Source organism: Dermacentor variabilis, chromosome 2, assembly GCF_050947875.1.
Source record: "Dermacentor variabilis isolate Ectoservices chromosome 2, ASM5094787v1, whole genome shotgun sequence".
NCBI classification, from domain to species: Eukaryota; Metazoa; Arthropoda; class Arachnida; order Ixodida; family Ixodidae; genus Dermacentor; species Dermacentor variabilis.
Window position 1 is genome coordinate 223547708 of NC_134569.1, and position 18114 is coordinate 223565821.

General features: G+C 45.8%; 1 protein-coding gene across 1 annotated transcript in view; it reads right to left on the reverse strand.

Moving 5' to 3' along the window:
* Window positions 1-610: 610 nt before the first annotated feature.
* The window catches only part of LOC142570705 (uncharacterized), a 29336-nt gene continuing 11832 nt past the window's right edge, over window positions 611-18114 (reverse strand). The window contains exons 3-5 of the mRNA XM_075679053.1: window positions 4266-4925; window positions 3826-3928; window positions 611-720 (exon numbers count right to left, since the gene is read on the reverse strand). Coding sequence (XP_075535168.1) covers window positions 611-720; window positions 3826-3928; window positions 4266-4925 — 873 coding nt within the window. The remainder of the gene's footprint in view (window positions 721-3825; window positions 3929-4265; window positions 4926-18114) is intronic.

The window sequence follows — 18114 nt, forward strand, 5'->3', positions numbered from 1 at the left end:
GTTCTGCCTATGCTGAGTCATATATTCAGGAGCAAAAGCCCCCAGATTTTCTCTCTCGCGCCCGCTCTTACTCGCGCCTGCGCTGAAACGTCGAGCTCCGTCAAAAGTTCCACGCCCCGCCTACCAACTAGCAATTCTAAAAACACTGCCCGGGCTTGCCTGCACGCCGCGCGAAGGATCGTTCCGGAAGTGATGTTGGTTCGCCGTCGTCACGTGAGGCGCGTCGGGTGGGTGACGTGAGCGGCAGCTTCCGGTGCGGGCGCACGAAACCTAGCAGTGCAAGGTCTCCACGCCGCCGCGGATCGACATGCGGTGAAGCCTCCGCGCCTGACGCCGTACGCGTTCAGACGCGGCGCTGCGCGTGCGGCCGCGTACCAGCGCGTAAGTCTGGTTGAGGCTTAATTGCACGGGACCTGTGCCTGGCAGTGTCCGATTTGGTTTCACGTTTACGTGCACCTCGCGTCTGTGTGTGCCGTGCTACCCCGCTTGGCGTTTGAACAAACGGCGCACGTGCATGCAGGCTCTCAACAAAAGACGCCAAGGCAAGGCATTGATGCTTGAGTAGCAAAGCAAAGAGCCACCACTTTGTTGGTGTCAACGCCGGTCCTGACTATTGTGCCATTCTCGTGTAAGGCGAAATCGTTACTAAGCGCACATTGCAGAGACCGTACGAACGTGCCAGCCGCGTCCGGAAGCCGTGCGCCGCCGCCGTGCAAAGAGCTGCGGCAGCACGCCAAACGAATAAAAATCAGAATCAGAATCCGTTTTATTTTCTTCAAGGAAAGGAAAAATGGACCCCAGACAAAAAGCTGCTCATTGAGCAGCTTGACGAGGCCTGAGGCCCTACAGGCAGTGGCAACAGCAGCAAAAGAGCAGTGTATGTCATACACCCATACAAGAAAAAAAAAAGCAACTCGAGAAACAAACAAACAAAAAAGAAAGAAACTGTTCGCACCAAGCTGTGAAGAACGAGAAAAAATATTTACATACACATACACCAATAACAAACTAATATTATACACTGAGATGTTATATTCACACGTACACACGCAAACATCCGTAGAACTGGCGCGCTTACGCCCCTACATATACATATATGTACACCTACTTATACATATATGTACACCTACTTATACATTCACATACACACGCGCACATGGCATCTATACACACACTATTCAAGTGCACACATGTATAACTTCAAGTTAAATATTTTATGAAGAATGAACTGTTACAAAAACGGAGAGCGAGAAAAGAGAAGTGAAAATAAACAATGCCTGCAAGATCATTCCAAACTAATGCACACAAAAGAAAGCACAACGCCGACTGTAAACTACATGATATAAATCTGTTGCCGATTAAGCAATTCTGTTTAAAAGTATTCAATTAAAGCACCTGTATTTATTGCGGGGCCATCAATCGTTCAGGGTGTAAGATGTTATATAATTTAACATTTGTTGACCGCATTTCGTTCGAGTTTTGTTTGGGAAGACGCCACTTTTCTAATTGTCGAGTGTTGGCTGTCGGTACGCGTTCCTTGAGCGCTGATATTCTGATAAGGAAGTTGGTACGAAACGTGGTTTTAGTGGTCAATACAGAAAGAATAATGTGCGGTAGCATCACACTGATGGGCCGAATTTTTAACCGAATTAAAAGCGGTTTGGAGTGTGCGCAGTACTCTTTGTCTGCAATGACATGAATCGCTTTCTTTTGCAGGCTCATAATTTTATTCATGTTAGCCGGTGATTCCGTACGCCAAACAAGATGACAATATGCAATGGGTGATTGAAATAATGAAATATATATCTGTTTTTTATGTGCACTGGAAGAATGCCACGACACGGCGAAAGTGCTCCAACAGCTTTCGATGAAGTTAGGGATACGTAATTAGTGTGCTCAGTCCATCGAAGGTGCTCATCAAATACAACACCCAGTGTTTTGTGATGGCTAACGACCCCAATAATATTATTGCCTAGGTTAATCGTTAAGTTAGTCCCTATGTGACGATTTATAGCGCGGAAAATAACAGCTTTTGACTTAGTTGTATTTATTTTGAGAGTGTTCAATTTAGACCAATTTAAAAGGCTGTTTAGGGTATTGTTTGCTTTTGAAATTATTCCTGCAGCCGAAAGACCAGAAATAATAGGGAAGCGTCGTAAGCATAAATTACAAAATCAGCTACTGCCGAAATTGTTATCACATCGTTTATATAAACATTGAAAAGAAAAGGTCCTAATATGCTGCCCTGAGCGACGCCGCATTTCAGATACCGTTTGGATACACAAAAACCGTCTATGTTCACTATTTGTTAACGGCCTTTAAGATATGTACTAAACATTTGAAGCGTCCTTCCCCTAACGCCGTACTTGTTTAACTTATCTAAGAGAATATTATGGTCTAGACAATCGAAGGCCTTACTGAAATCCGCAAAGATTCCTAGTGTTAAGAGTTTGTTTTCAATATTCTGTAAAATAATTTCTTTTTGGACTAATGAAGCTGATTCTGGAGAAAAACCTTTACGGAAGCCGAATTGAGAGTGTGATATTAACGGATTAGCATCAAAGAAGTTCTGCAAACGTTTGAGCAGAATTTTTTCTAGCACTTTCGAAAAAAGGGGTAAAAAAGAGATGGGGCGATAATTACTCATGACGTTTTCCGAACCTGACTTGAAAATGACTGTAACCTTGGCCAGTTTCATTCTTGCAGGGAAAACGCACGATTCTAGTGAAATGTTTATATTATGACACAGAGGTAGTGCAAGAAAGTCAGCAACAAGCTTTACTGGTTTAATTGTGAGGCCTTCTCATGTCCTTAAGAAATAATTCCAGCTCTCATGTAGAACGGTAAATACTTTTGACGGATCTGTTGGGCTAGGAAATACTGAGCTGGTTGTTTTATTTGAAATAACAGAACACGCATCTGAGTTGTATTTTGCTGTTGCTTGCTCGGTGAAGAAGTTGTTAAAGCAATCGGCTAATAGTACGCCTGATATTAAATACCCGTTGATAATCAATTCGCCAATGTCATTCGATACATTTCTATGGTTAATTACCTCATTTATTGCACGCCAAATTAGCTTTGAGTTATGCTTGCTTCCAGCGAAAATTACCGAGTAATAGTCACGCTTGGCTTTGCGCAAGTCATTATTTAATTTTTTCCTAAACTTCTTAAACAAAACGTAATCATTACGATTTCTGGTTACCAAAAAACTGTGGTACAGGCGATATTCTTTTAAATAATTTTGAAAAGGCTACGTGAAACCCATGGTTTCTTATATTTCTTGGTGCTTGTTTCGTTTTTAATGGGAGGCTTAAGTCATAAAGCACTTCAAATTTATCAATGAACGCATTATAAGCCTCATCCACTGAACGATAGTTGAGACATTGTTTCCATGGTATCTCACTTATCAGTCGCCTGAATGATTGTAGTTTGTTATCAGTAATTGCCCGAAAGGTTACCGGTCTGCTTCGAACAGGTGCAGGTTGATGCTTCTCTATTGCTATAAAAATAGGACAATGATCGCTTAGATCACAAGACAGTGTACCCGAAGATTTCACCATGATATCTATATTAACAATAAACAAGTCAATAATGCCTGACGAAGAGCCCGTGATTCTCGTTGGAGATGTGATGGTGTCGTTGAACCCATTGGATTCAATGACCGTAAGATATTCTACTGAATCAGCGTTCACTTCGTTTAGATTAATATTAAAGTCGCCGCCGAGCAATAGGGTGTGATTATTTTGCGAACAGTAATGGAAGCACCCTCCTGTGCACTGACCATAGGCTGCAAAACAGCCGAACGCAGCCCTTGAAATTTATTACGCGCGTGGCTTGGCCGCACGAGAGTGAGGGCGCCACTCGGTGCACCCTCAAAGCAGACGCCCGATGAAGATAGCAGCGCCGTGTTGTGGCCCCGCAGTCGCTCCTGCGCCCGGAGCCGTGGGCAGCGTATTTGTATTGCGACTGGGCATTTGCGAGTATTTACCACTCTTGCTAAATTTCAGTGTTGTCTTTTTCTTGAGGTGTAGGGTTACACTGTCTAGATTGCTCTTCTAATTGTATGTTTGTGCACTCCTTTTACGTTTTCCTGTGTTCATTGCTACTTTATATTTTTGACTGTTTTAATAGCTAACCGAGGGTCTCAATGGAGCCGTTGACTATGGGACACTTATCTATTTGTTACTGCGCTACCTTGTTGTACCTTTTCAATGAACCTAATAAACATTCTCATTCTGTAAAAAAAAAAGCAAGGTGTCGCTCACCTGGATGGAGGTGAGGAAAGAGCTCACAGCGCCCCTGGTGTTCACGTCGACAATCTCGAAGAGATAGCGGCCGCTCATGGCGAAGGCGTACGTGCGCTCCACCAAGTTGGCGCAGGCCACGCGGCGCGCTTCATGCAGCTCCTGTCTTTCCGTCTCGCCGAAGCTCATCTCCGCTATCTTGTCGTCGAGTGTCCAGCCAAACAGTTCGACGAACTTCCAGGCGATAAACGAGGTGACGGGCAGCCTGAACAAGTTTTGAGTTCTGTCAAGGAGCCTGTTCAGCACGTCTAGCACCCGCCTGTCCGTAACGAACACCGTCGACCTACTGCCAAAGGAGATGTTGTAAGAAGCGAAGTGCTTGTTCACGGTCGAGCGCCAGTGGGAGGCTTCGATGTTCGGCGCATAAGTTTGAATTTCCGAGAAAGCGAACTTAAGCCACGGGTATTTGTTCGTGCTCAGGGGCTCGTTGAGAGGCGCCATTTGTCGGACTATCTCATCACGGAAGGTGGGAAATGCGGCAATCACGTCGGTGGCATTTCCGAACCCCTTGGCCAGATGGTGCCGCAGGTACTCGGAGAATGCTGGCCCCGTCTGCTCGGAACGGCTGAAGTACTGCACCAGCGAACCGGGGTATAGCAGCAGCATCCACTCCTTCTGCCCCTGTCGCACACAAGGCAAACAGGAAAGAATGTACCTCAGCAGTATTGTTGACAACTTCATTTTCTTTTCTTTTGCTAGAGGGGACAATGTCTCCAGAATATTACCCAACACAATCCATGGTTAGAGTAACAAGGCTGCTAATTGATGATAATCTTGCTCGTCTTTGGTATGTCTCACTCGTGCTTAGATGTCTCATTGTTTTGCAACTACAGCGTTTAAATACATGCGGCGGCAGTGAGTCAATGGCCGCGGTGCAAAAAGGTACTACAATCTGATTTTCTAAAGTGTTATCAGAACTAAATATTAGCAATCTTGCCTGCCTTTTGCTTGAAAACCAGCAATGGGTGCGGCTCGTGCTGCTATGCGCAAGCAAAACGGCTGATGTTAATGACGACCGCTACCTGTATTCGCATACCCCACAACTGCTGATGAACCACCTCAGTAACAATCACGGAACAGAAGAAAGCTTTCGAAAATTTTGCGATATTTTATTTCCGATCCATAATAGATTACAACACAAGTTGAAATCATCGAGTGCCTAGGAATAGTAACAGCGAAACTAGTCGGAAATAGGTTTTCAAGGATATATGGCACTGAAATGTGTATTACCCTTGACAGAAATAAGGCCCAAAGAAGGAAAGCTTACTTTCCTTCGACCACTTCCCAACCTTACGTGAGTCCTACTTACAGCGAAGGACCGACGGAGGAAGCCACCGTACTCTGAAAGCTCCTTTCTACCATCCTCACGTAAGGAACGGTTGGCGCACGCCTGGGTTCGAGAGCATCTCTTAAGAGCTTTACGGTAACAGCATGATCCAATGAATAGTATCGTCGCGCAATTTCTAAACTGAAGTTCTAATAAAAAGCCGCGTGGACGCTTTCTTCTTGTTTTGTTTACTAAACGCGAAAAAGTACCATTTTCTAGTGCGAAACTTCATGTCTTCCAGCAACACTGTCACACCGGCGTCGTGCAACGCCTAGCAACGCCGTTCATTCCGAACATGCGACTGAAATGAACATGCCTGGCAAAAGGTACAGTGCGCGCGCTTCCCCGCAGGAAGGTAACAGCGCTCATGCGTAACTAAACGTTACGTGGGCAGGCGAAGAGGTGAAGCACTCATTCAAAGCCAGGAGCGGCTTAAGTACGCATGAAGGTAGCTTCGTTCGAAGGATACGTTATGCTGATGAAGCACGAAGGAAGCCTTCACTGATGTCCCCTCAGCAATGAAGCTTTCAAAGTGACACAAGGCGGCCTCAACGCAACAAAGGTTTCCTCACTGACCTAAATAATATTTCATTGTTTGGGCCTCCGGGTGCCTCAGTAAGGAAGCTTTCAGACTGACAGAAGGCGGCCTCACCCCATTGAAGTCTTGCTTACTGAGGTAAGGAAGGTTTTATTGTTTGGCCCTAAGTCGCAGTTTCAACCGTAATGCGAAGCATCGATTGAGATAACATATTAGTAGACAGCTATAAAAGGATAGTAGTGTTATCGGCCGTATTAAGTTGGAAACATTCACTTACTAACTAAATTGACAAGCATGGAGTCAGCGCGCACATGCAAATATCAACACATCTCACTGGATGTCCGCGGACACTAGCTGTCAGAACTCCGGGGTGACTAAGCACGGCAGCAGCAGGGGGCGAATGGACCTTCGTGTGGTCTATCAATTCAACGCAAGCTGTGCGGTGAGAACACATCACGCACAAAGTATAAGCCAAGGTCAATTCACGCGGTCGCGAAGGCGAAACTGAAATGCGGTTCCAAATACAGGAGTAGCGACATCAATTGAAGTGCGATTCAAGTGCGACTGCATATATCGGGGCGAAACACTAGTTGATGAAAATTATGCTTGCAATACGTCACCAATGGGATTATTTGAAAAAGGTATAGACATTGTCATTAGAATAGGAAGATCGGAAGTAACAAGCTTTTTCTTTCCATCCGCGAATAATTATGAGTACAAAACAGTACAGGCTTTCTGAAGTTTGCTTGCAGCACTGCGTGCTGAGAGATGCTGAGATTGTATTACTGTATTTAACACTATGCTGTCGTCACAACTCTCTAATGCATAGCCATAAAAATAATGGCAATAGTGTAGTTGTAACGAAGCCAGGGCACATCGTCAACGCCTCATGCGAGGATAGAGATCATGCGCTGGGTGCCTGACGCTCGACCAACTGATGTGCCTGTTTGTCCTTCTGGCTCTGCAATTAAGCCGCGTTACATATTTGGTGGAGGTTGCTAGGCTTTCTCCAACCCTGGATACCTGCAACACTGCGTCCGTGTCGAACATAGGGCCTTCCTTTTCCCCGACTAACGTTATCGAAGTATATGCAGACGGAATCGATGTGCTTGCACTAGTCGACACAGGAGCCGCCGTTTCTGTAATTAGCGAAAAACTTGGCCCTCACTCAAAAAATAATTACACCGTGTCTCCACTATCGTTCCGCACATTAAGTGCAGAGCACATTACCCCTGCTACTGCATGCACTGGTCGCATCACCATTCATGGACCCACTATCACAGTCGAATTTATTGTTCTATCGCATGTTCATACGACATAATCATGCGGCTGCACTTCCTTTACCAATGCAAGGCCGTTATTGACTGTTCTCGCACAGAAGTCGAATTTTCGCCACCTCCTGACGCCCAATTATATGACCCTGATGATTCCGGCGAAACACTGCTCGTTGCTGATGACACTACGATACCTCCGCACTCATCTGTGATTACGACTGCCTGTTCCAACTGTGCTAAAGATGTAACTGACCTTTTCACACCGTCACGTATTTTTCTTCATTGACGATGTTCGCTTCCCTCCGCTGTCATCAATGTAAACAGGGCTTCACTCGTATGCTCGCCTCCAACGATCGTGCCTCACGCCTCAATTTGCGTCGCGTTGAGTGCCCTGGGCGCCTTTAGCCTATCGACTTGGTGATGATGGTGACGAATGGGGTTTAATGGCACGAGGACTAGTTCTGTCCAGAGAGCACCGAGCACATGGTGAACTGGGTTGACAATGGCACGTGATGTTAAGGATGTAACATGGCTGCAATGGGGCCTAAAATCAGTCGCTGTATGAGTGGTTTCGCTACATATGTATTAAAACCATGATAGTGACAGTTCATGTGTGCTATCACCATAAAACGTACTTTAATCATCAGATAAAAATGTAAAAATATGCAAGGTAGCACTAATGCCTCGCCCGGGCCCTTAAGCGCAAGAACCGGGAAGCTCTAGCGACAGTAGCTCCCGCTCGTATTGCAGCGACAGCCTCTCATAAGAGGCTGTGCTACGGATCGCTTGGGAGCATAATATGTAGTACACCCAAATCGTTTACAAACGCTAAGACCAATTTACTGTCATTACCTGCGAACATTGCTGGATGAAGTGGGACTTGTTCATGGCGCATTAATAAAAACGAGTGTTTTCTTTGAGGCTCTAGTGCACGACATTCGCGCAACACGTGGAGAACGGCTGACATCACGCCACAATAACCACAGATAGATGGCTCATCACCAGTCAAGCGTGTACCACACTTGCGGCCTATTTCAAGACGACAGAAAGTAACCTGCGTCCATTGTATATTCGTTAGAGGCTGCCAATTTGCTAAGTGAGGCTTGATGACGTGGAATTTATTGAGTGGTTCGCTGTCCCATATACTTTACAAATAACTGCTCACTTTCTTCCGTATGCAAGGCGTCAAGTTTCTGGCACGGATAGTTACGGGAGAGGAGAGGTGCCAGCTTACTTTGTTACAGACGTGACAATATTGCCAGCAAGAACACTATGATCGATACCTCTATGCCCAGGCACCCAGCATATTATCACTGGTTTAGTGCATACACGGAGAATATTAGTGAACAGAGGTTGTAATTTACAGGTTTTTTGTGTTTGCGCGGCATTATTAAAGCTTTAACAATACTGAAAAGTCGGGAAATATCACAGACTTTTGGATTTTCAGTCTGTCGATGCGTTCCACCGCTTATAGTACTGCATAGGCCTCGGCTGTAAAGAAGCTTGTTTGAACATGGAGTAAATTGTATTCCAAGAGGGACGGACCGACTGCCGCTTAGAAACACCAGCAAGTGACATTGACGCATCCGTGTAAAATTCAGCGCAAGAGTACTCGGAATTTAGTTCTAAAAGTGCAGTTGAATGTGTGCATACGGCGCATGTCTAGCAACTTCAATAAATCTTGTCTCGCATTTTAATAGCGGCCATTGCAACGCAGTAGCAGTTTCAATGGATACAGTCGGCGATGTTCAAGTAGTGGAGTACCCATTTGTTCACTGGGATTTCTCACATGTAGTGAAAAGGGTTTCTTTGCGGTAGGTCGGTTAGTGAAACGTCTGCGACACGTATACTATAGCGTCGTTTGTGGCGGAATAGGAAGGATGTTGACAGTTCGAATTTATTTTCAGGAAATATGTAAAGATTTCCTATGACCACTGAAGAAGGAGTAACCACACGTTTGCTTCTACATAATGGCTTTGTACGGGGCTTTTTCCGAAGGCACCGGTGGCGAGGGGGATTCATAAATAGAGAACAGGATCTAGCACCTTGAAAGCACTGAGTGAAGCATACTTGTAAACTATCGCGCCGTATCCAAGACGTGAGCTGACAAGGCACCTATACAAGTTCAAAAGGCATTTCTTGTCACTGCCCCATGCTGTGCCTCATAGAAGCAGTAATAAATTCATTGTTATCAGACATTTAGCCTTGAAGTATTCGATATGCGGCATGACTGTCCGTTTCGAGGTCGATATCATACAGAGAAACTTGTGCTCTGTGCTTATAGGTAATGTACTGCCAGGTAGATCAATCGCATGCTAGGTACTATTCCTCTCTTATTCTTGAAAAGGGCACACATACATTTTTGTGGGCTCAAACAAAATCCGTTTTCCTCAGCCCATTTAGCCATTATATTTAAGCCATGCTGGACATGTCGTTCGCGGATAGCAAGGTTGCACGATTTATAACTAATCTGCACATCATCTACGTATACAGAGTACAACACTGTTCATGGGACAGCCTTGCGCTGAGAATTCATTTGAACAACAAACAGTGTACATCTAAGCACACTGCCTTGCGGAATAGAAGTTTCCTAGGTGAAAGATCTTCACAACGCCTGGGCGACCCCAACACGAAAGGTGCTGTTAGAAAGGTAACTATGCATTGTAGTTAACGTATTCTTGTGGACACCCTTGGCGTAAAGGTCTCGGATAATACCGAAGCGCCACGTGGTGCCATAAGCTTTCTCCAAGTCGAGAAACACAGTCAGAAAAGAAATGTGTATGAACGCATCCCTAATATTTTTGTCCATACGGACAAGGTGGTCTGTGGTCGAACTACCTACTCGGAAGGCATATTCATAACGATCTAGTGTTCTATTGATTTCTATTTCACAGATTACGCGCTGGTTCATCATCTTTTTGAAGAGCTTCGACAGACAGCTTGTCAAAGCTATAGGTTTGTAGCTGCTCGCTAAAGAAGGGTCCTTGCCTTGTTTAATTATACGGATTTCGATAGCTTATTTCGAAAAAGATCGAATGCACCCAGCGGCCCACGTTATCGAGAAGTGCTAAGAGTGTATTTTGTGTTTCAGAGTGTAAGTGCTTAGTCATTTCATACATGATCCGGTGAGCACCTGGTGCCGAGCTGTTGCAGCATTTGAGAGATGCCTGCAGTTCAGCTGGACTAAATGGGCAATTGGGTCTCTGTTCTGCGTTCATCTGCGTTTGAGGCGCTGTCGCTCTGCAAGTTCTTTGAACCTCAGGAAAGATTTCGTGTAGTGCGATGCACTGGACATTTGTTCAAAGTCTTCACCAAGAAAATCTGCCTACTCTTCCAAGCTATAGCCTTGTGTATTTACCAAGGGCAGAGGGTGTGAGGAACCGACTTTTTGATTTAGCTACCATGTTTAATACTTTCGTTTCCTCCATGTAACCGTGTATGCTGGACATACACTTTACCTTACTGTATCGTTTTGCACGTCGACGTGTTTTCTTGGCCTGTCATTTAGTTCGGTTAAAATTGATTAGCTTTTCAGCAGTTGAAGAATTACGAAGCAATTCCCCAAGCTGTGTTTTCATTTTTCCGTGCAGTCTGACATTCGTCGTTCAACCAAGGGATGTGACGTTTATAATTGTGTGCGTTAGTTTCCTTAATATACTTTGTTGAAGGGTCAATAATAAAATTTGTGAAAAATATCAAAGGATCGTCTATGCCAGAATCAGCCATATTTTCTGGGCTTAAGTATGTGATCTCTCGGTAAAGATCCCAGTTGGCTGAGTCGAATTTCCATCTGGGGAAATACGGGGAGTGAACATGGCAATTTGATAGATTAAGAACTAGAGGGAAGTGATCGCTTCCACGAGTATTCCTAATAACGCTCCACTCGAGGTATGGTGTATGTGAAGTCGACACTATGCTTACGCCTATAGAGAAATATGTTTTGTGTGTGAGACTCTGTTCTATTGGTTCATTCTTATTAATTATAGATGCAACTGAAGAAAACAGAATTTTATACGGCGCCCTCGAGCATCGCAACGAGAGCCGTACCATAGGGGGTTAAGAGCGTTCACATCACCAACGACATTTTATAGCTCAGAAAATTCATTGATGAAGCTTTGAAATTGGGTTTTACGAAGTTGATGACCAGAAGGGATGTACGCAGAACAGAGCGTGATTACCTTCTCGAACAGCACCGCTCTTACGGCAACTGCCTTATGATTAGTAACATATTTACCAGGGATAAGCGGGCTAGTTGGTGGTCTTTATTGGAATGCATCATGTAACCGCACAAAAACAAGGGACACAGAAGGAACACACAAGACAGGCGCTGTCTTGTGTGTTCCTTCTTTGTCCCTTGTTTTTGTGCGGTTACATGATGCATTCCTTATGATTATTTCGGAGAGGTAACTTCTGACAAGCAGCACATTTGTCCACTATAATTGCAACGCCATCCGACAAGGCAAGTCCATCGTCCCTGTCCTTTGTAAAAATGGTGTATTGCCTCAGTAAGTTTCTTTACGTTAATTTTAGGTGCGTCTCCTGGACGCACAGCACCCTCGGACTATATTTATGAAGGAGCTCTTTAACGTCGAGGTTATGGAGAAGTCTACTAAAGTTTCGTCGCAGTATTTGCGTGTCCATATTGAAAAAGATTTTTGCTGTGTGTTTAGGGAATTTAAGTACTAGAAAGCTCTTGTCTGGCTTTGTGATGCGGATTTTTTTTTTGAGCGATCGCGAGAATCTCGCTTTTTCTTAGGCGTTGGCGGAGCCGTCTGGCTGTTGGTTGTGGCCATGGCCTCTTGTGAAGAGCTGGACCCGCGTTCTTGCGAACGCAGTGCTCGATGTGAAGGCCTCGACATTTCGGACGAGACCTTCGAGACCACAAGCCCGGAGGTCGATGGCCCTTCTGCTGGGGTGTGGGCCCTTCTGTTGGCCGCGCATCGACGCTCTATCACGAGATCGACATGGGCACCTACGCTCCGCCCCGCCAGCGACCTTATCCCGTATAACCCACGGAGCCCCGTATTATTGAAGACCAAATCAGCGATATGCGTCAGCGCGGAGTTTCTCAACCGCCTAAACGTCCCTGGAAGTCCCCTGTAGAACTTGCAAAGAAAAAAAAATGGGTGCATCCGGTTTTCGTGGACTACAGACGTCTTAACAAGATAACGCCTACACACGTGTATCCCTTCACGCGCATCGACGACGCTCATGATTCATCCCAAGGCGCGGAGCACTTTCCCTCTCTCGACTTACGTTCCGGCTTTTGTCACGTACCCATCGCTGCGGCCAATCGCCACAAAACAGCTTTTGTAACACCAGATGTCGTGTGGGATTTTCGCATTATGCCGTTTGGCCTTTGAGATGCCGCTGCTACTTTTGAAGGGATGATGAATAACCTCCTCCATGGGCTAAAATGGAAGACGTGCTTAAGTTACGTTGATGAGGCGATTGTTTTAATTCCGATTCCACTGCCCGTCTGTGTAATTTCCAGCAGGTCTTGCAATGCTCAAGTAGTGCTGCCCTCCAAGTTAATATAAAGAAATGGGGCTTTGGAGCCAAGCTATTAACGATACCCGGCCGCGTTCTTTCTCTAAACGACGTTTACCCAACACTTCAAAACTTCGCGCCATCACCGAGTTCCCACAACCCACGTACCCGAGGGAACTTCGAAGGTTCATTGGGCGCTGCTCATGCTTTCGTCATTTTATGAGGAATTTCGCTACTATCATAGCTCCGTTAACTGTACTCCTACGAGGCCCTACTGGTCTTTCTACCTGGTTGTCAGCTTGCGACGACGTGCTTACAACATTGCATCGTTCGCTCACATCGGCAGTCGTGCTATGACATTTCGAACTCATGGCTCCCACAGCAGTTAATACCGACCCGAGCGGCGTAGAACTTGGTGCGGTGGTCGCTCTGCGCAAAAGTTGATACGTCGAATATATAGTAGCCTAATCTAGCAAGACACTAACCAAGCCGAGTCGAATTACTCCGTCCGAGAAAAGGAGTGCCCACTGTGATTTGGGTCCTTGGAAAATTTCGATCATAACCCTACGGCAACCCTGTGATATCGTTACCGACCGTCACGCCCTATGTTGGTTGTCGACATTGAAAAAGCCAACAGGCCACCTTGACCGCTGGGCCCTCTGCTTACAGGACTTCAACATGCGCATTTTCTGCCGGTCTGGCCGTAAACACAAGAACGCGGACGCTCTTCTTCACTCGCCGATATCAATGGACATGCCTTTCCGCCATCGACTCGATTTTTTGATCACCAGCTCTCATCGATATGGCTGCGGAGCATAGCAAACATCCGTGGATTGCTGCTCTTTTGGCCTGCGTCTCTGACTTCCTATCGACTCGCCCTTCCCGTGCTCTCCGCGGTCAAGCTTCCCACTTGCGACACGGGATGGACTGCTCTATCGTCGCAACTGTGCTTCTAATGGTCGCAAGTAGTTCTTCGTCACCCCTCGCCACTTCGGTGCAGATGTATGCTCGGCTTTCCATGCAGACCCGCAGTCCGCATACGCTGGCGTCTTCAAAACATGCTCCGGGCTACGCTTGCGCTCATATTGGCGTAGGATATACTTTTCTCCAGTCAGACATCCGCTCATTTTAAGCATTCTAACGCCGCAAGTCTCCTGCTCACCATCCATTTAGATCCTTGCAACCGATTCCGTGCCTCCTTGCCCCTCTCAGCCATTCGACAGCGTCAGCATACGCCTCTACGGCTCTTTACCCTGCACACCTGCTAGGAATCGCTCGGTTTTTGTTGCCGTAGATAACCGCACGCGTTATGCAAAAACAGCTACTCTACCAACCGCCACAGCCCACCCCGTTACGTCCTTCCTCTTGCAACACTTTATACTTCGCCATGGTGCGCCCCGGGAACTTCTGAGTGACACAGGCCGTGTATTCCTTTCCGAAGTAGTGAACGCGCTCCTTACGGCATCTAGTACTATCCATCGACCCACTACTGCGTATTACCCTCAGACTAGCGGCAAGAGGGAGCGATTTAAAAAAGGTTTGGGTGATATTTTATCCATATACAATGTGTCCGACCACACCAACTGGAACCTCGTTCTACCATGTGTGACTTGCGCCTACAACACCACCTCACAGGCCACGACGGGCTTTTCCCCATTCTTCCTCGTATATCGCCGCGAACCTTGCTGTACCCTCGACACGATTCTCCCTTGCCAAGCTTGCTTCCAGATAGGCCAGAAGGCTTTCAGATAAGCCGAGGAATGCCGCCAGCTCGCCCCCTCTTTTACGACTTAAGACCAACGGCAGCAAGAGTTCCGTCATGATGACGACCGACGAACTAGCGCGTATCAGCCCAACTGTTTAGTCTGGATCTTTATACCATCGACTACTCCTGGTCTTCCCTCTAAATTCGTCCCCAAGTACCACGGTCCCTATTGTATCGTGTAACATAAGTCCCTTGTTAATTACTTCGTCGAGTCGCTCACACCATCCAGTGACTTCAGGCGCACGAACGCGAGACGGTGCATGTACAGCGACTGAAACCGTACTACGTCCGGGTCGTCCTCTCCTCCCCTTGAGTCGCCAGCATGGCGCGCTCTTCTCCTGGGGAAGTTGTAGTGAAGAAGATCCCCAATGGTGGGGTGGGGGGGTATCGTCAATGCTTCGCGCATTCGGTGCCTGACACTCGACCAACAGACCTGCTTGTTCATCGTTCTGACTGTGTGACCAACCCGCTTTGCATATTATTAACCTGAGAAGATTCGATCTGAAACATTACTTTTACTTCCTTTTCACTAAATATTATTATTGTTTTAGTGCAAGTGAGGAACTACAGGCGGCACGCGCGTTGTGTTAGTGATGAATTAGGTTTGGTTTTTGTGAATTATTTCCATGTATTGTTGGTCTTAGCACTGAAACAACAGATGCGTGCTGGTAATAAGGCCACATGCTTATGGTACTTGGTTCGAAATCTGGGTGAACCCACTGCTCTGATTTCATGCAAAACTATCAAGGCTCACCAGTACAATGCGTGCTAATATGGTATAACGCATAGACTTCCATACAATAATTACTAGAGGGAACTCTGGCACTAGTGTCTACGGAAGCTGCAGTCGGCGCTGTTCAGCCAGCGTCGGAATTACATAGTTTTGCCTAAACTTCGTCCTTGCGGCTTAAAACGGCTTCGTGTCTTTGTAAACCCAAAAATTTCAGGAAAGCGCTGGGCAATAAATTAAAAATAAAATTAAGTTATGGGGCTTTACGTACGAAAACCACGATAATTGTGTAAACATGGAATCAGCACCCTTGACAGCACCCTTGAGCTCAAGTTTCTGTCCTGGTTACGTGGTGGGGAGGGGGGATTGGATTTTGTTTTTGGCATGTGCTACGACACAGAGTTAGTTTTAGTTTTTAGTGTATCCGTTTCTTTCTGTTTAGAAGGCCAGACAAAAGAGCATATGTATATGCCATGCCATAATTTGCGCCAGAATATTAAAGTATGCAAGTGCCACGTAGCTGGACAGAAGCAAGGTAATGTTGTTTGCCATGGACCTAAGCGAGTCATAATATTTGTTTTCTTTCGCCTAAAAACATATTCAGATATTATCAACAATCAAATTTTTAACTAATAAATTCCGAACAACAGCCTGAATGAGAAAACTTGAGACCATCCTGCAAAAATGGGCGATCTATATTTACGGTAATCAATGCGTGCTACATATGAGTTTTTTACAAGCATGAAGGAAGCCTGGGAAACAAGAAAGAGTTCCGCGTGGTTGGCAATTTTTCTCTGAATGGTTAACAATTTTCACATTGAAACCTGTGCTCTGAAAATAATGTTTGAGAAGTTGAATAAGAATTATGCAGATCCAATGCACTGTGGCAATCGATATAAGCGAGGCATTCTGTGCTGTTCGCTTTGATTAAGGATAATTGGTGGCGATGTTGACGGCTAATGTTTAATTTCTTCAACGTTTTGTCCAACACGTGAATAGTGAGTGTTAAATGGTGCTTGGAGTGCACCACTGCTGTTTTTCTGCGTTTTACAGGGATCACAAAGAGGAAGGTATTTGCTTGAGGCGTTGTCGTGCGCCATACTTCATAACCTGTGAGAGGGTTGAGAATATGCATTGCTTCACATGGCACATCGCATGGTGTCAGAAACATTTAGCTTTAATTGAAATACGGGGCTTTGTGTGCCAGAACACAATCGGTTTCTAAGGCAGGCCGTAGTCTCAGGATTAACTCCGGATTAATTTTGACACCGTGGTGTTCTTTAACGTGTCCCTGAACTAAGTGCACAACCTTTTTTTTTTGATGTCGCCACAGTCAAAATGCGGCTGCCACGGTCGAGATCAAACCCCCGACATCGAGTAATGCCATAGCCGCAAAGCCACCGTGGCGCGCACAACATTGTTGATTTGACATACGACCGCTTCAGTTGTGTCGCCCAGACCCAGCAGTGCACTTTAATTAAGGCGGTTATGCTTCTGCGCACTCTGCGTAAGTTGTGTGCAAGACATATTTGCATGTCTTTATACTTAAGAAATAGCAGGAACGCACCGTGCCGTATCTAGAACTTAAGTATATGCTGTTTTCTCGCAACCGATGTGGTGTCTGTATAAGTAGCGTTTCCTTGCCTTCTCACGTCAACTGTTCCCTATCCCTATCCCCCCCCCCCCTCATCTTCACTCGCGGTTCACTCGTTTCGTGACTGCCTCGGTTCAACCCATTCTCTGCAACCTCTGCCCCTCCTCTTTTCCATTCTATATAGCTTCCCCTGGACTTGCGCGTTAGTAGAAAGGTAAGCGCTTGCGGGGGGTCACGCATAGTTACAGCTGTCAAGAGGCCAACGTAGCGACACCCAGGAAGCTCCAGAGCGCATTGTGCACATCTGACACGGTACGGTTCAGACGAGTTTCTCGTGTCTCTTTTTTTTGTCACGCTCCTTCCATGTCTGTACCTGCCTGAAGTTCCCCTCGACGCGGTGTGCCAGGCAGCAGCAGGACCAGTGGGAAAGTCGAAGGAAGAGACAAAGAAAATTCGCTTTGAAATAATAAGTAATTATGTATTTAGGTTCAGTGCAATAAATACACTGTCTTGCTCCAAGCGAAGTTACGACATTACCTTCGTTCTGTACACCTACGTATTATTTAAATATTTTTAAATTTTGGCACATGGTATGCTGCTTGTCTGCAAGTAAAAATATTTTGGAAGACAGCACTCTGTCTACTTTCTGTCCTCTTATGAGCGCCCTCTTGGTTAGCTAACATGGATCCGGGAACGGAAGAAGCCAGTGTATAACGTTGTCATCGCACATGTTCCTCCTTCGTACCAGGATGTAAAGCGTTTTCTATATAAGTAATACTAATACATTACTCAGTGCGCTCGCACGCTTTCCAGGATTTATTTCAATGTTTTAACGCGTTATGATATTGTCTGAGGCAAAAAAAAAGTCAAAATTGTCATGTTAGTACTGCTTGACAGAACAGTGATTCGCTTAGTGTGTCGTGTAGAAACGTCCATTTCGCACCATGCGCGACAAGGAGAGCAGACATTTCGTGTTAAGCTTGCGCGAGAGTAACAGCAAAGAGCAACAGGTTGACCGCGGTCTTTCCAGGAAGATTCCGGCATTCTTGTACGAAATCTTCCGGCACTCTCCAGAAAGGCGTCTTACATTGG